The following is an 18,004-nucleotide window of genomic DNA, read 5'->3' as shown; positions in this document are numbered from 1 at the left end:
AACACAGCTCTTTTATATGATTTGCTGATCGTTTCAGAGCCACAGCGTGCGACAGAGAGCGTCACCAACGCCCTATCCCAGATAAAGTATCTAGTGGATCGATCTATTGAGAGAGAAAGTCCCGGTGAAATGTTAATAACCCTTCTGTGTAATATAATATGATTTTTCGGCCAAATTAGAACACCACTCAAGGATTTCCGCTCGCGCAATGGATGACCATGATATCATTATATAATCACCAGTTTAGGGGCCATAACTAATAGCCAACGACGATGATACCGTGCTCCAGGAGAGCGTCTGAAGTAACGACTTTCCATCGCCCCACATTTACATTTCTGAATGCAACGTCTATGACAAATTCATCGTCTCACTAAGTTATATGACGAATTAGTTGCGATATATTCTTGGAATTGTGTCTAGCTGAAGTACGTGTTCTTATGGCATGCAGGAAGTGTAATGGTCATCACTTGCACATGTTCACCTAAGGTCCTGCAAGCCATCCGAGTAACAGACGGGTTTGTGGAGCTTTTCTCTGGTTCACTTTCTAATTTTTACGTGCCTTTCTTTACTTTTGTTTTAAACTTTTTGTCTTAAACTTTTTCTCATAAAGAGAATGATTATATAGGAAACCTAATCTGCATTTAGTTCTATTCGCTCTACTATGTACTATAAAGTATCCTAATATTGATTTCGACTTGGCGCCGTCTAAAACTAATTTGGACTCTGGACAAGTCAACACATATTTGCAATAATTTAGTGGTCTGAGGTATGAAAGCAAAAGGCCCGTTAAGCAAAACGTAAATAATGCATTATATAATAGAGAGACTGACAAGGATAATAGGTCATAGTTATCAATAGCTTGCTGGATCCCTTTTCATAATGCTTTTAAAGCTATGTCTCATTCATATAATACCCTTTGCTTTCTTGCTGGCCGGCAGCTGCTCTGGTGAGAGTATTCTCGAGCAGACTGTGTTGCAAAGCGATAGCCGACGACCGATATATCTCATTGCCCACCGCGTTTTGCATGCCAGTGCGGTCCCACAAGCTTTCAGTGACGGTGCCAATGCACTTGAGGTGGATGTGGCACCCTATAATGGGGTCTGGTATGCGTGGCATGCTGACAAGAATACACCTTGGGATAGGCCACAGGATACCGTGGAAAAATTGTTTAGCGCTGTTGCCGCGCAGCATAAAGATGGGAAGCCAATTACTTTTCTCTGGCTGGACATTAAGCACCCAGGCCATTGTTCTTCGGCAGGCAATGAGTGTATCATCACAGAGCTACAGCAAATGGCACAAAAGAAATTGAAGTCCGTTGGTGTCCGAGTTCTCTATGGCTTCAGCCTGGACCATTCTAACAGCGGAGCCTGGGAGACCATTGCTAAGAATTTGACGGCAATGAAGCGATGGGCCTAAACGCCCGGGCTCAATCGGCCATCGATACATTCTCTAGTAAACAGAATAAAAATATGATCCCTTCACATCAGAGGGTTATAGACTTCGGGTTTTCGGCTCTCTGGTTGCCTCGTATCATGGATTGCCACAACGATAGAAGGAATTGGGGGAAGTATAGCGGCGTCTGCTATGAACTAAGTGCAGCATCCAAGGAGCGCGATCGTGCTAAACCAAGGAGGCCCAGGATTGGAAAGGTCTTTGGCTGGACAATTACAGATAAAGAGGAAAACACCGACACTGCGGGAACCTTACTGGGATTCGCGAAGGTTGATGGCTTAATCTACGGCGAAGTACTCTCGCATTACCGAGACAATGAAAGCAATCGTATTGCCATACGAGAGATCAAGAAATGGCTATGGAATAACTCCAAAACACACCGTGCGGCAGGCCAAGGAGATAGCCCTTGGTAACAGTTGTCGCAACTGTGAAATGGTCCGCTATTGTTTGGTGGTAAGCTTTCAGGGGTTCTGAGCAAGGGATGGTTGATTTGTGTAATATAAGGAGACTACAAAAACCATCGCCATGTGTGTGACGTCCTGCCGCCGGAATGTAAATCTACCAAGAAGTATGACATTACCAGCCGTGCACTCCATGTTTCTGATTCCTTAGGTGGATCATTGCTGCGTGAAACGGATTTAAAGTGAATAATGTTTGTTTCCCTTCAATCTAAAACCTACATCCAATTAACGGTTCGAGAAAGGGACATGCAATAAAGGATGTGCAAATCCTGACTTGACATTAACACCGATATTTAAGCATGCATCCATAAAGTACGCTTATTACCAATTTTGATGCAGATCTAAGTTGCACGCTGCGAAGGACCCCATGGTTTGAGGTTCTCCAATTACGTAAACTGTGGTGTTCAGCATATCGAATATGCGTGATAGTTTTGGTAGGCCATTATTTTTGAACAAATCCATTGTATGAAGGAAAGTTTGTTGAATATTTTGGATATACATAGTTTGTTTAATAATTGTTACAAGGTCTTTTGTCGCATTTCCCAGCGCACTTCCGCGATTTTATCGCGCAAAGGTATTGCTATTTAATCACGAATTAACTTAGTAATCTAACAAATAAGATTAGTATTTATACTGGTTGGTAGTGTTACTATATTAATATTGTTATCTCTGGCTTCCTTTATAGGATTAGATATTAGTTAAGGGCTGCCTTCTTACTCTATAAAAGGGCCATTAGCAGTTAAAGCTGGTGTTACTAATAAGGGGAGTCTGCGGTGCAGTTATTTTATCCTTTCCTTTGGAGGTTTTTGGAGGCATCGCGGTGGTGATACTACAATAATTATCGCAACTGGTAGCGAATCTAGGGGTAAATCCGCATTAGAAGTAAACAATGAATCAGTAAATAATAATTTAACCCCCTTAGAACATGCAATAGGGTGGAATAACGATATAAAAAGAAACAGCAGCAGGTAGATTAGTGCTAGCCGAAGCGATTCCGTATATTTTTATAAACAAAATGGTCTTCGTTTAGCTTGAATTGAGGGGTCATAACCTGTTGGAAGCGATTGCTTGTTCTATTGAACGGGTGGCCGGGTCGCCGCCAGGTTACAGTGTTGCTAAAAGCGAGCTTACATAAATGATGACTAAGCGAGGTCGAAACCGGGGCAGGCGCCCATGCTTGGCAATATGCTCCAACATTAGTTAGTCCCCATCTAGATAAGCTAGACAGCTTGCCCGAGCCCCTGCTACTGGCGTGTAGCTGGTATACTGTACTTCTGCCACACATTCCTTCCCCTGAGCGAATAATCATAACATAACGCATTGTGGATGTGTTAATGTGTAAGACATATGACGATAGACAGAGAGTTAATAGTGTCAATGCTGGTGTTAGTCGATAGAAACTTAGATCTGAAGTCGCCAGAGATGTGGTGATGTTTTCAAGTGGGCTTGGCGGATCGGATTCCTCTCGGCCGAGCCGGCCGTCATATTTCTCCCTATATTCAATGATTCGAATATTCCTTTCCTATTCTACTCTCACTCTAGAATAACTACAATGAACGCGACTAATTCTAACATCCGCGGGGACCAACGGTCTCATATTTCTCGCAAATACACGGCAGGATGGCGGCGTGTGATCAGCAATTTCAGTCCATCGTATGACCTCATCGCATCCATGTTGAAGCGCATCTATTAACGGCTCGCAGATGGTTCTCAACCACAATGGGGACCGGAATTGTTGGCATTCTCTTCCACATTATTCCGTTTGAATATGCAGCGTTGGACTACATGGCCGTTATTTTCTTCGTCCTGAATGCCATCCTCTTCGCCACCGTCTTCTCCATGTCCATCCTGCGATATGCGCTCTACCCCGAGATCTGGGGCGTAATGATCCAAGATCCCGTCAATTCACTTTTTCTCGCTACTTGTCCCATGGGGCTCGCCACGTTGATTGAGATGTGGGTGTTTATCTGCGTGCCAAGGTGGGGTGATTGGGCGCGTACGACAGCCTGGGCACTGTGGATTGTCGACGCGGTTGCTGCTGCGTCAGTGACGGTATCGTTATCTTTTGTCCTGTTAGTTTTCCCACCGATGGTATTCATAAGATCCTAACATATGCCTAGCATATCACAGAGCCATGTCACCTCGCTGGAGCGCATCACGGCCCTCCAATTACTCCCGATTGCTGCAACGATTGTTGCTTCTGGAGCCGGTGCGGAAGTAGCTGATATTTTGCCAGACCTTACCCCCGCCAAGGGGACAATGATTGCATCCTATGTGCTCTGGGGAATGGCGACACCCATGGCAATGATGGTTTTGGTTATTTACTATCAGCGACTGGCCGTCCATAAGCTCCCATCGCGGGAGACAATTGTGAGCTGCTTTCTGCCTCTTGGGCCGTTAGGATTTGGTGGATTCAGGTAACTGTCAGTCCATATGAATAGGTATTGATACTGACTACGCACAGCATTCTCTATCTTGGGAAGGTTGCTCGGAAGCTACTTGGAGAGTCTAATACTTTGGATCCACTAGTCGGACATATAGCCTATATATTCGGCATCTTGATATCACTGCTCATGTGGGCTTTTGGTCTCATTTGGCTGGTGTTTGCGCTGGCTACTATTTATTATAGCTCGCCGTTTCCTTTCAATATGGGCTGGTGGGGATTTACTTTTCCGCTGGTGTGTATGCAGCCAATACCATGCTATTGGGCGTAGAGATGGATTTGATGTTTTTAAGATCTGTGGGACGGTATGTATCTCCTGTCTATTGGTCTATGCAATAATATAGGTCTGACTGCTTGAAGGTTCTAGCTGCTGCTGTGGTAATGCTGTGGCTGGTGGTTGCCAGCCGGACTGCACGTGGAGCATGGCAGGGTAGTTTGTTTCACGCTCCTTGTCTGCAGAACCTTAAATCCAAGGCAGAGGATGAAGCTATCACGGATTGATCGGCATATAGATATATACTGAATCCGGAGTTTTCATATCTCGATTTAGCTGGCCGGATAGATAGAAGTGCAAATACTCTAGAACAGCAGTGGACAGAGCTAGCCCGGTATTCTAAACTAGTGGAGTATTTCTTACATATAATATTAAAACCAATAATAGTAATGTGGTTTCCATTTGCTATATATAGAGTAAAAGAAGCAGTATATATTCCTTAGAATATGCCCCAGTATCTGGGTGGACCCTCCTTCCGGGATTCTGCATTTATCCACTGTAAATATTCGTGAGTACAACCCTAGGAACCTATTATAATAGGTATGTTTAGAGGACATACTTACGCCGATCTATTTTAGCATGCGTAAAAGTCCTCCTCGCCTGGGTTGGTCATTTCCATTCTTTGTAGACATTTCCACAACTCATAGAATGGGTAGGCGAACAACGTACGACTTCATTTTTACTCCCCGCATACTGTGTATATATAACGTCGAAATTTTGTTGTCTACTCTTAAATAATATACTCTGCAGGCACTTAATGGCCAATAAATTTCACAAACTGATCAGGTAAATAATATTACACGGACGTGCTAGATATTATAGATATGTATAAATCCCAGAAAACGAGGTGGTGCCAATTTAGTAGAAGTCGCCTAGCATATGTCAGCATCTACAAGGACGTTAAAGCATATTAAATTTTAAGCAGTAAGTTTAGTATCTATTTTAGCAACGGAATTTAACAGTTCGTTTAAATTTTTAATTGCTTGCATTATTATAAGCCAGACGCCCGTACCAGCAATCCAAATCCATTATGTCGACTATAATAAGCACCAGCAAGTCTAGCACAGTAGTGCTGATTCTAGTTGGTGCGAAATAAAAGATTTTTTCTTGCTGATCCTAGCATGCTCTTGAAATTACTCTGATAATCAGTTCTTTCCATTGACAGCAATAATTTTCGGCTCAACCAAACTCAGTAGGAATCCTAGGTCAGCGTTTATTATAACCAGAATGATAAGCAAAGCAGCCCGTGGCATGTCTCCGCTATAGCTAGTGACTTGTAACAGAATTTATCTATGCGTCAGAATATGTAACTTTTCGAGGGCTGCAGTGATTTACTGGCTCGAGTATTCTGCTGCTGCAACCCCCCTTGCAGAGGAATCAAGTCTATCTGCAGCTCAGTCTTCATGCTTATACAAACCCTACATATCTCATCCCCTTTAGTTTACTGACAGTGCCAATTGAATGATGCCTTTCTAGGCTCCCTGGGGGTTGGGGACTATATCGGAACTCTCTCTGTGTTCTCTATTTATACCTGCATGTATCCCTCTGGGCATAAATCCCTACCCCTACATACCAGAATAGCATACCTCTTTCAAGTTCATTCTCTCCTCTTTTAGTTTTATTACTTCCTTGGATCAAGTGACTCTGTCCCAGCCACCTCCAATTCCGCAAATCATGGCCATTCAAAGGGCATTGGATGCAGTCAAACCAGAGAGTCACAAACAGTACAACGGCTCTGGCAAGCAAATGTTGGAGCCTCGTTCCCCGTTCTTGAAGATTACCATTGTGCAGTCAAAGCTCCAATGCTTACGAAGAACAACGTACCCTATATTACCGTTCTCCAAATATTGACACTGAACCCAAACCCAACTGCATCGACTGATTTCGCCGAAAGCTGTATCCTTCGGGTCAAATGCAAGCCAACATCCCTTGACACCCCTGCCAATTGCAAAAATACAGTCACCGGCCACTTTCTAGACGATCTTGAAGCAACCCCGAAAGCTGTATGGGGCTGTTGCTATTGGTAAAACAGTCAGGTTTTATCGCTTTGACGGCCAGGAGTCACCCTGACAGAAAAATTAGCGCCACTTCAAAGCGACCCTTCAGATTTGAGTAACCCAATGGCCTGGTCGAGTTGTGCGGCTGATGGATTTTGTGAAACTGAATGGACGGCAATGGGCAGGGAGTTAACGTTGATGTTAGAGCTGGAGATGATTCAGGATGTCATCAGAGCTTCTCCGGGCTTTCGACAATCCGACCTCCGCAATTGGAAGCAGGGATATAGAATCCAGCAGCAGATCTAACAGCCTCCCCAATCACTCCATTTTCTCGATGATTACGCCCAATCTAGTCCGGCACACGCATGAAAGCTGCACCAACTCCAGTACAGTCGGCTACACAGCCAATCCGGAGGGTATCCTCCAGCCACTAACCTCGTATCGCAGCCTCGCATCATCTTGGCTGTCATTCTTGCTCTAAATGGCCCCCCGGGGGAATAGAGAAGCGATTGGAAGTAAGTAGGTGGGTATCTCACTGCTCAGACTGCCCGTCACACGATCTAGATTTACACTCCAGTCTTGCAGTTGACGAGGTCTCTGACTTTCTTATCTTCTGACAACACTGGATGCTGTTTTGTATCCATCGTCGTGATGTCGCGCGCATCCATCATGGTAAGTATCCTGTTCTGTACTTGATTGTAAACTGCTAAGTGAGAAGAATATTGGAGAACATGAGTACCCCTTCCTAGAGGAAGTCTTTACACCTGCTGAGCAACCCAAGATCGAGTAAGGCGTTCTTCGTCCACTGTTTACTATTCTTTTTTTAACATCTCAGCTTTGTGTTCGTCCACGGCCTCAACCCACGTGGGAGAAATGACCATCCGTTCGAGACCTGGACCCATCAAAATGGCACCTTCTGGCCCAGAGATCTCCTTCCCCATGACATTCCCCAGGCGCGCATCTTCATCTATGGATATAATTCCAACATTACGAACCCGCAGACTATGTCGACTGCGGGTGTCAAGGATCATGCTAATACTCTATTGAACTTGTTGGATATGGAGCGAAGTCCGCAGTTGGTATCTATCATCTCTGTTCTCTTCGGTATGTTGTGCATGCTAACAGAACGTTAGAACGTCCGACTCCCCAAGATCATCTTCATCGGCCATAGTCTAGGCGGATTGGTGATTAAACAGGTTTGTGTCATGCAATTCCAATGTATATCATCTAATGTCAACTTAGGCCCTGCTCAACGCCCAAGAAGACCCTAAGTATACCGCCATCCGAACTGGAACCTCCGGCCTCGTCTTCTTCGGCTGTCCGCATCACGGCACCAAAGGCGTCGAACTGGGCAAGATCGCAGCCAAAGTTGCCCGGTTCGTATCCAAAGGCCATGCCAGCAACGATCTGTTAGATTGTTTGGAACATAATTCGCTGTTTACCCGACAGATGAGCGTGCGTTTCTCGCACCAGCTGGAGGATTATAAAGTTGTCAGCTTCATCGAGGGAAAGGAGGTGTTGCTTGGTGGTTCGGGGCCAGCGTCCATCAGTCACGTTCGTATATCCTCTCCCAATGCTGTGGATCACTCAAACTCAATCAACACAGCTAGTCGTCGACGAAGAATCTGCCGTCCTGGGCCTCCCCGGTCAGCGTGAGACCCGCCTCAAACTCGACGCAGATCACTCGCAGATGTGCAAGGTTGGCTCCCGCGGACCGATGTACAAGCTCATCAAAGGAAACATCAAACAGATCGCAGATTCAGTCCTCGTTGCCGAGCAGGGATACATCCCGCAACCGTCGACGACGTCGCGTCTACCTCCCCCTGTGCCTCCCCGGATGCATCTCAACAGCAGCGCATCCTACCCTCTCAGTCGATCGCCAGCACCGACTGCCCAACGAGTCATCGGAACGCTTTTGTCGCTGTCGATAACGATCCCCGCTCCATGCAGGCCGCAGAGCAAAAGAATAATTGGCAGTGGGATAAAGCTCGAGATATAGAATATGCCATCTTCCAGGAACATCTACGGACTCTAGGTCCAGATCACCACAGCACGTTACTGGTCGGATATAACCTCGCGGAGATCGACCTGCGGTCGGAGTACCTTAACAAGGCGACAGAGTGGTGTGAATGGGTCTCGAATAACACCCAGCGCGTATTCGACCGACGACATCCTCTCGCCATGAAAGCCGAGAGTCTCATGGGTGAAATTCTCTGCCACAAGGGCAAATACCAGGAAGGCGAGTCGGTATGCGCCAACGTCCTGGCCAGGCAGCAGATGACCATCGGCGAAGACGATCTCGATACGCTGGAAACCCGCCGAAGACTCGCCGAGGCGTATGGCTGTCTCGGTCGTCGCGAGGAAGGCGTCGCTGCGGCTGAGAAACGTGCCGCACGGCTGCAGCATCTCCTGGGTGAGAACCACATCCAGGCACTGGCTGCAGTGCTCTGTACCGCTGAGCTCGTCGTCTCGAACCATACCCAGACCGAGGTGGAGAGAGCCGCCGCAAGATTTAACCCGCAGACACAGACAGCCGTTGATGAAATCTCCAAGGTCTCCCGCGAATTGCACAATCTTCTCGGTCCCCGACACCCACTCACCATCTGGGGCTACGCATCCTCGGCGCCAGTCAGATGCAGGCCAGCGCCAGCATCACCGAGCCCCTCGGAGACGCTGCGACGCGCGCTCGCCAGCGCAGAGGAGTATCTGGGTGCGGACCACCCGGAGACTATGAACATCGTGGCGCACATGGGCATGATGTATGCAATGCAGGGCGGCATGGCCAGGTTTTCGTATGGCGCTTCTGGATCTAATGCCGAAATAGCAGTGCCTTGGCTCCAACGGTATCTGACCTGGGCAGAACATCGGCTGGGACGAGGCCATCCCGATGTACAGGGCACGCTCTCCATGTTGGCCATGATGTATATGACTAGACAGCAGTATCCGCAGGCGCAGGGCTACTTCGATCGACTTCTCGCTTCGTATGATGAGTCAGGCACCGAGTTACCGGAGAATGTACGCACGATGGCGGAACTATGTCGGATGAATACACGGTTCCTGGAACCGCAAAGAGGATCAAGTCTCCAGGGATTGTTGAAGTCGTTTCAAAGACAGATATAGGTGATGATCCATGCTATTGAATATTACACTATCGACGATTTCCCGATTATCCTATTCCCAATTCTCTAATTCGACCATTTCTCCGACACATTCTTTCTACATCAACCAGTCAGCTACTTGCAAAGTCAGGGACCGATCTAAATACCCAATGAGACTCTCGAATTTTTCGCACACTGCATCTGTGATCTTCTCATTGACATCGCGCGTCTATTTCGGATCGATTTTTTCCTTCCGAACTTTCTCTCCTGGGCATATAGAGCTGCGCTTGTTAATAGCTCCGTTGAATCATGGGAGGGCTAGTTACCCTTTGTCCAGATAGTCCTTGTGATTGCCACCTCTTGCGTGGGGTTCATCCTCGCTGGCTTGGGATTCGGCTTTGTTTCTGCCGAAGAGTTTTGCAACTAGGCAGATAAGCATTTCCATGATTTATTGGTGGATCGCAGATTGCGGGGATCGGGTAAGGGAAATAAGGGAGGGGGGCATAGGTAGTCCTAGATTTGCGATATAATCTACTCTTTTTATCCTGGTTTCTGGAAACGTTGTTTACATTCATAAACTCTTAGCATTCTTTCACTGCTATGTGAGTATTTCTTGCCATGCAGTGATGAGCAAAGAGTAGAGTGAGTACTGTCAGTCAGGGAGGCAGTTATATGCACCGCCACAGGATTTTCACATCCATGGTCCACCCGAAAAGGAAGAATAAAGTGAAAATTGGCATTGCCAAGCGGACTCCGCGGGACTTGCCCAATTGAATGGGGATTGGCCCACGATCTGACCATCCTCCCTGGTGTGGCTAGGCTACAAGATATGTATCCATGGATTGATCAGGGTTTGATGACCCTGGGTAGTTGATCGATTATAGGATATTAATTATATTGATTCTACATCCCATCCAGTGTTGTATACTATTTAATGGCAGTAGCAGTAATATCCAGTACAGACTATACGGTGCAGGCACAATTCTCTTAAAGGAAGTTATGAAATTATGCGAATGATGAGTCATCTTCCGTTACCGGTTCGTGGGGCAAAAAAAAAAAAAAAAAAGGGCTGCCCAAAAAGATCAGAAAAAGGACTGGGAAATGACAAAATTGGGGGCCTGGGGCCGAATTTCAGTCTTTCTGAACTGACAATCGCTTCGGAGATGTCTCATCTCTTATCCAGCCACACTGCGCCATAGAAGAGGAGAAATTGCTGCCTACAAAGCACCCCTCAGGCGCCCCATATGCCTTGTTGTCCCTGGATCACTCAGTCAGCCACGATTGTCCTGTACAGACACAGCGAATACGAGCAATCCCATGCTAACCTTCAATAATCATGTTGCCTACAGCCCTATGCCACTGCCGGACTCCGATTGGGGTCACGATTGGGGGATTTATCTCCACCGGGCACCGTATCTTCGTTCCTTGTCGTTCCGGTTGGTCCACGCTAACTGGACGCTATTGACGAGGCTGTACCAACGGTGGATCGAGTGGTTCCTTGGGATAAAATAAATAATATAATGCTCCGTCCGTTCTTCTCTGACTGTGAAGTTTCATAGATCTCATACCCAGGACCGCCCAATGAAGATCCCTCTTCTGTCCCTTGCGGCAGCTGGTCTGTCCAGCGCCGCCTCTCTCCCTCTCGATCCGCGTGCCCTTCCCAATGCCCCTGACGGTTACGCCCCGGCCAATGTCTCCTGTCCTGCCACTCGTCCCAGCATCCGATCCGCCGGAGAATTGTCTGCCAACGAGACCGACTGGCTCAAGATCCGTCGCAAGGAGACCCTTCAACCCCTGAAGGATCTCCTGGGCCGACTAAACATCGCCTCCTTTGACGCCGCCAAGTACATCGATACGCATTCCAGCAACATCTCCAATATCCCTAATGTCGCCATCGCCGTCTCTGGCGGTGGTTACCGTGCCATGACCAACGGCGCCGGTGCCCTCAAGGCCTTCGACAGTCGCACCGACAATTCCACCGCCAAGGGCCAGCTGGGCGGCCTGCTGCAGTCGGCTACCTACGTCTCCGGCCTCAGCGGTGGCAGTTGGCTACTGGGTTCCATCGTGGTTAACAACTTCACCACCGTCGGCGCCCTGCAGGCGGACGAGAAGGTCTGGAATTTGGATAAGAGCATTTTCGAGGGTCCCAACTACAAGGGCGTGCAGATCCTCAGCACCGCCAGCTACTGGAAACATCTCATCAAAGCGGTGGACGCTAAGGAAGAAGCCGGCTACAACACCTCCATCACTGACTACTGGGGTCGTGCCCTCTCCCACCAGTTCATCAACTCCACCACCGACGACGGTGGCATCGACTACACCTGGTCCTCCATCGCCCTGACCGACACCTTCAAGCGCGGACAGATGCCCCCCCCTGCCATTGGTCGTTGCCGACGGACGTAACCCTGGCGAAAAGGTCATCGGCACCAACTCCACCGTCTACGAGTTCAACCCCTGGGAATTCGGCACCTGGGATCCCTCCGTCTACGGCTTTGCGCCACTGGAATTCCTCGGCTCTCGATTCGAGGACGGCAAGTTAGCTGACGACGAGAAGTGCGTGCGAGGCTTCGACAACGCCGGCTTCGTCATGGGCACCTCCTCGTCACTGTTCAACCAGGGTCTCCTGCGTCTCAACAAGACCGATGCCCCCGACTTCGTCAAGGACACCATGTACAAACTACTCAAGAGCATGGACAAAAACGACGAGGATATCGCCGTCTACTCCCCCAACCCGTTCTACCGCTACCGCAACGCCACCCACATCTACGCCCAGCAGCGCGATCTCGATGTTGTCGACGGCGGCGAAGACGGTCAGAACATCCCTCTGCATCCAGTGATCCAGCCCAGTCGCCATGTCGACGTCGTTTTCGCTGTCGATTCCTCCGCAGACACCAACAGCTGGCCCAACGGTGCCTCACTCGTCCACACCTACGAACGTAGTCTCAACTCCACCGGTATCGGTAACGGAACCGTCTTCCCCGCTGTTCCGGACAAGAACACATTCATTAATCTGGGTTTGAACAAACGTCCGACTTTCTTCGGCTGCGATACTAAGAACCTCACCGGCCCGTCGCCCCTGATCGTGTATCTGCCCAACTCGCCCCACACATACCACTCTAACGCCTCCACCTATAAGATGGAGTACTCCGACTCCGAGCGCGACGATATCATCCTGAATGGCTATAACGTCGTCACTCGCGGTAATTCCTCCCTAGACGCTGACTGGCCATCGTGTGTCGGCTGCGCGATCATCTCTCGCTCCGCAGAACGAACCGGTACCACCCTGCCTAAGGCCTGCGAGACTTGTTTCAAAAACTACTGCTGGAACGGCACCGTCGATAGTCGGGAGCCGAAGAATTACGAACCGGAGTTGCAGATGGAGGAGGCTGCGTCTTCTGCTACCCGCGGGCATCTGAATCGGTATTCTGCGCTGATTGCTGTCTCGGTCGCGTTCTTGATGACCATATAGATAGTCACTGGATGATTGGATTGGTTGGTGGCTGGTCATTTACTTTCTTTTCTGGCCTTGAATATATACCTTGATTTTCTTTGTCCTTTTTTCCCCTTCTTTTTTGTAGATAGTTTTGCATAAGCTTATATAGTTACCTTGGATATAATAGAGAATTGCATTCAATAGGTACCTGTGGACTTGTATGTACTCGTAGTTCAACCCAAGTTTATTAGTAGAGTCTTAGGCACGAGCATCCTCCTTGATATCCATGGGTCCACCTACGGAGTATTGAAGGATGATTGACATCATAGCAATGAACTCATTCTCCATTTTTTTGACCTTATGATATTTAACGTAGCACTAGAAACGTCCGAGAAAAAAAAAAAAAAAAGGTGATACTCCCGTGTATGGTGCATCCGACGAGTGCTATTTAAACCCAGCATATCCAGAGGGTTATTCCCATGCACCCTGTTTCGTGCCAGGGTTTTCCCCCCAAATAGGGAAACTGGCCCGCTTTCCTTTGGAGTTGCATGGTTCTCCGACTCCAATATTCGCAAAAGGGGTACCTCCTTTATTGTCATCAGACCATCGTCGTCCTTGACCTCTGCGGAGGTCAAGCCAATAGGTGCTACAAGTTCTAGCATCCGTTGCATCTCCAGCAGGTAAAACGATGGCAATGGATATGTCGTTGGATTGTGGGTAGTGGGATTATACTGTTCCAGGAGAGAACCTGCTCGGTGTGTCGTCATTCCACAATTTTAGACTGTTTGCAGTCGTCGAAATTCTTGAGCCCAAGGGGATGTGCTTTAGAAGAGACAGCTATGAAAGGAGTGGTATGGTAGTTATTGCATCAGCCTGCACGGGGAGCTATAAAAAATTTGGAGACTCTTCCCATCATCGCTTTGTTTGATGGGCTTTAAGGTGGCCTTCTACCTCTGCCCTCTATAACCTAGATCGACTTCTGCTACCGCTCAATATACTCGAAGCCTTGAAGCAAGTAAGAAGTCGCCAGCCTAAATATATGTTAATCAGCCAACTCTGCAAGATTGCCACTGAGGTGGTCACGAGCCACCTAGGTCACCTGATCACACAAGCAAATTAGGCATTCAATACAATGATCCATATTAGACCTCAAAATAGTGCTATAGCCAAAATTTCTAGACAAAAAAATCTTCTCGTTCAGAACACTCTATTGAGGTAGTTAGATTGTTATTCCACCTTCGCCAGCGTGTTTATCAGCTGGCAAAATCAGTGAGCAGACCGGGTATGCCTAAATCTACAGTAATGCGTATTTTTAGGGACAGGCAAACAAAAATGGAGACATTCTTGGGCTTCCTTTTGACAGGCAAGCCGTCGAAGCTTAATCAGCGAGTTAAAGGAGCTCTAGTTAATACGCCATATTCGTGAGAGTTTTTCAAAGTCTATTCTTCAGCCGGAGATTTTTTATTTCTAAATATCTTCATCTCTAAACTACGTGCCACAGCCGTGGTCTCCACACTTTTCAATATGACGGCTGTGTACAATATTTAAACGTAGTTGATGAAAGCGCCTTACCAAACCACCAACTAATATGGTACCTGCATCCTGAAGAAGGGCGAGGATATGCACATGGTCATTATGCTTGATCTTCCTTCACAGCCCTAACATATGTTCGGGAATGTCGGCATGGACATGCAGCCAACAGTCACCCCAGCCGTAACAGCCTCGTACGTGGATCATATGGATTCTACAACACAATATGTACGTCAGTGGGGAGAGTAGCATATGACGTGCGGGGTATGGTGAATATCAGGTTATTTTCCCCGTAGAGTTGCGGATCTGTCTCTCTTACTTTATGTTCACTGACATGGTATTAGGCCGTTGTACAAGTTGCATGGGGCATTTTATCTGACTGGTCAAGGTAAATGATCAACAGAGGGGCTACCGGTGCGTAACAAGGGATAAATACTCTCCGGGGCCGTCACTTCTGCAGGCAATTTCCTATTACCTTCGCATGACACGACCGGTTCTAATACGAGTAGACTTAACATGGGTAGACCCTTGGCTATTGCGGTGGCCGAAACATCTTATCCTGCGGTGTTGGTGGCCGGACTGGCCGTTGGACTGGTAAGTGAGCCTGCGTGATGATAGCAACGGAGTCTATTTACCAATAACATATCGTGGCTAGGGAATTTTATACCTCATCGGTATAATTATCTACAATGTCTACTTCCACCCTCTGGCGCGATTCCCCGGTCCCAAGTCCTTCGCAGCGACACGGATCCCATACATACGAACCATCTTAAAGGGTCGTATACCCCAAACCATCAGGGATCTACACGTAAAATACGGCAAAGTGATTCGCATTGCCCCGGACGAACTGTCATTCGTCGATGGCGACGCCTGGAAACCCATATATGGAACTCGTCCCGGCCATGGCCAAAAGCCAAAGGATGTCCGGGTATTCCCACCCACCGCAAATAATGTCCCCAGCATCATCCAATCCAACGATGCGGATCATTCTCGATTCAGGCGTCTACTATCGCATGCATTCTCCGAGAGCTCGCTCCGAGGCCAAGAGCCAATCGTCAGAGGCTACATCGATCTTTTGATTCAGCGTCTGCATGAGAATGCCAATGATGAGAACAAGCCCGTCGACATGGTGTCGTGGTACAACTACACCACGTTCGACGTTATCGGGGACCTAGCATTTGGGGAGCCATTTGGTTGTCTCGAAGAGTCCAGATACCATCCATGGGTGAAGTTTATCTTGGGGAACATCAAATTCGGTGCCTATTCTAACCTCATGCGGCGGATTCCAATACTCAAGCCGCTTATTACACTGTTCATCCCCAAATCTATCCTTCGGCAGAGATACCAGCATCTCGAATTAACCAAACAAAAGGTTCTGGGCCGGTTAAAAAGCTCCAATGAGAGGCCCGATTTCTTCAGCCACATCCTGAAACATCAAGACACTGAGAAGGGCATGAGTTTTGGAGAATTAATGACAAACGCAAGCACTCTAATTATTGCGGGATCCGAAACAACCGCGACACTGCTTTCGGGTGTTACTTATTACTTGCTAAAGACCCCTAATGCATACGCCAAGTTGAAAGAGGAAGTGCGAACCGCGTTCAAATCCGATGACGAGATAACTCTGCAGGCTTGCAATCAACTGACGTATATACATGCCGTGATTAATGAAGGACTGAGAATGTATCCTCCTGTCGCTGTTGGGTTGCCCCGAATTGTAGATCCGCAGGGGGATACTATCGCGGGGGAATGGGTTCCTGGGGGCGTAAGTACCTAAATTCTAGATCTTTGATCCTTGCTAACATATGTTTTAAGACAATTACTTCTGTATATCAACTCGCGGCATACCATTCATTGTCAAATTTCACCGAGCCTGATAGCTTCATTCCAGAGCGTTTTTTGGGTGACCCTCGGTTCGAAAACGACAGTAAGACTGTACTTCAACCATTTAGCTTCGGGCCTCGGAACTGTATTGGGCGCAAGTATGATATTTACCGACTTTGGGAAAGCTTAACTAATTCTTCGTTAGTCTGGCATACGTTGAGATGCGTTCTATTTTGGCGCGGGTCGTGTTTAACTTTGACATGGAACTGCATGATCCCAATTTTGTGTGGACAGATCAAGACTGCTTTATTCTTTGGGATAAACCGGCTTTGAAGGTGAAGTTGACTTCGAGGGTCTAACGTTGTCTTGCCAGATCATGCGATGGTGGATGTGATCTTGTAGCCTGTGGTATATTAGTCTACTACCCTGTAGTCAATACGTCTCGAATGCCAGAATGAAGTGTAAAATTGAGCATAGCCCGCACTGGTAAGAGGCTTTTTTTATTTCGTTCAGTTTGCTACTACTCTATTTCGTTGTAGCACTAGTATTGTCTTGCCGGAGCAACACTTCTAAACCACAGTCTGTCAGCTATTCTAGAATATTTCTATATACCTGGCGGAGGAGTATAGTACATTTATTGATTTATCTAGAAGAGCTCATTTACACTTTCACGAAAATGAAGTACAAGCACCGATAAAGTGACTTCCTAGAATGGAAGTCCCCGGTTTTATTGACATTCAGCCTGGCATTACCATCCCTGTCTGAGAGCTCTTATGGATTTGATGACACCGCAATGGCTGCTTATGAGAAGTTGACAAAAGACTGCATCAGATTGTGTTCGACCTGATTAAAGGGATGTGCGAGATGGCAAGTCGAGACCCCAACCGTGATGGTTGCAGCCCGTTTCCATATATTCAGGATCCTTTAACTTCAGATTTCATCTTCATTGGGACGATGAAGATCGGCTGATTTGTTTCTCCTGTCTGGAAAATCCATGTTTCTTAATGAAAAAGTACGCAACGAGGCAGTGCTGATAAAGTACATTGCGAACAATACCCGCATCCCTGTCCCTCGCACCATAGGCTACAGGATGTTGGAAGAGAATACAACCGGCGTAGGGCCATTTATTGTTATGACTTGGATTGAGGGGAAAAGAACGTCTGATGTACTGTACTTCGGGACCGGAAAGGAGGACGCCTTGGATCCTGATATTTACCATGCGATCCTGGAGAACTTATAGGCCAAATGGCGGATATACTCTTCGAGTTATCACACAGTGTCACGAGCAGTAAGATATGTGTCGAACAAGGCTGAGAGGACTGCGAGCACTAGCCGATCTTTGTATGCTGAAGATGTCACAACGGGGGTATGAAGCTCTCGATTACGCATGAACCATGACTCAAGATAGATGTCAAGCACTTAAAATAGGCTTATAAAGCTATATTGGAGGCTAAGCATACACAGGCTCGACATGATAGGCATATGAAGGCAC

The 18,004-nt window shown here is 47.4% G+C and overlaps 6 protein-coding genes across 6 annotated transcripts; all 6 read left to right on the top strand.

The window, feature by feature from the left end:
- Window positions 1–879: 879 nt before the first annotated feature.
- Window positions 880–1,416, top strand: ATNIH1004_002038 (uncharacterized protein; the record flags this gene model as incomplete). Its single annotated transcript, XM_033566733.1, has 1 exon — window positions 880–1,416. One exon carries the CDS (start codon window positions 880–882, stop codon window positions 1,414–1,416), a length of 537 nt encoding a protein of 178 aa, XP_033420660.1.
- A 116-nt stretch (window positions 1,417–1,532) lies between these two features.
- Window positions 1,533–1,865, top strand: ATNIH1004_002037 (uncharacterized protein; the record flags this gene model as incomplete). Its single annotated transcript, XM_033566732.1, has 1 exon — window positions 1,533–1,865. The coding sequence occupies one exon, from the start codon at window positions 1,533–1,535 to the stop codon at window positions 1,863–1,865; it is 333 nt and encodes a 110-aa protein (XP_033420659.1).
- Window positions 1,866–3,465: 1,600 nt separating this feature from the next.
- ATNIH1004_002036 (TDT family transporter) lies at window positions 3,466–4,857 on the top strand (the record flags this gene model as incomplete). The annotated part of the gene is made up of 6 exons (XM_033566731.1): window positions 3,466–3,566; window positions 3,617–3,985; window positions 4,034–4,330; window positions 4,378–4,595; window positions 4,650–4,661; window positions 4,724–4,857. The coding sequence occupies 6 exons, from the start codon at window positions 3,466–3,468 to the stop codon at window positions 4,855–4,857; spliced, it is 1,131 nt and encodes a 376-aa protein (XP_033420658.1).
- Window positions 4,858–7,278: 2,421 nt separating this feature from the next.
- ATNIH1004_002035 (LipA and NB-ARC domain protein) lies at window positions 7,279–9,747 on the top strand (the record flags this gene model as incomplete). The annotated part of the gene is made up of 7 exons (XM_033566730.1): window positions 7,279–7,299; window positions 7,346–7,413; window positions 7,463–7,706; window positions 7,761–7,823; window positions 7,870–8,181; window positions 8,234–8,452; window positions 8,500–9,747. The coding sequence occupies 7 exons, from the start codon at window positions 7,279–7,281 to the stop codon at window positions 9,745–9,747; spliced, it is 2,175 nt and encodes a 724-aa protein (XP_033420657.1).
- Window positions 9,748–11,306: 1,559 nt separating this feature from the next.
- PLB1_4 (Lysophospholipase 1) lies at window positions 11,307–13,194 on the top strand (the record flags this gene model as incomplete). The annotated part of the gene is made up of 2 exons (XM_033566729.1): window positions 11,307–12,004; window positions 12,081–13,194. 2 exons carry the CDS (start codon window positions 11,307–11,309, stop codon window positions 13,192–13,194), a joined length of 1,812 nt encoding a protein of 603 aa, XP_033420656.1.
- A 1,629-nt stretch (window positions 13,195–14,823) lies between these two features.
- On the top strand, window positions 14,824–16,871 carry ATNIH1004_002033 (cytochrome P450; the record flags this gene model as incomplete). Its single annotated transcript, XM_033566728.1, has 6 exons — window positions 14,824–14,916; window positions 15,077–15,102; window positions 15,213–15,282; window positions 15,344–16,453; window positions 16,504–16,670; window positions 16,718–16,871. The coding sequence occupies 6 exons, from the start codon at window positions 14,824–14,826 to the stop codon at window positions 16,869–16,871; spliced, it is 1,620 nt and encodes a 539-aa protein (XP_033420655.1).
- Between the last annotated feature and the right edge of the window lie 1,133 nt (window positions 16,872–18,004).

The sequence above is a fragment of the Aspergillus tanneri genome, assembly GCF_003426965.1.
Source record: "Aspergillus tanneri strain NIH1004 chromosome Unknown AapTan_12_pilon_pilon_pilon, whole genome shotgun sequence".
NCBI classification, from domain to species: Eukaryota; Fungi; Ascomycota; class Eurotiomycetes; order Eurotiales; family Aspergillaceae; genus Aspergillus; species Aspergillus tanneri.
Note: the sequence above shows the minus strand (reverse complement) of the source record. Positions and strands in the feature narration are given on the sequence as shown.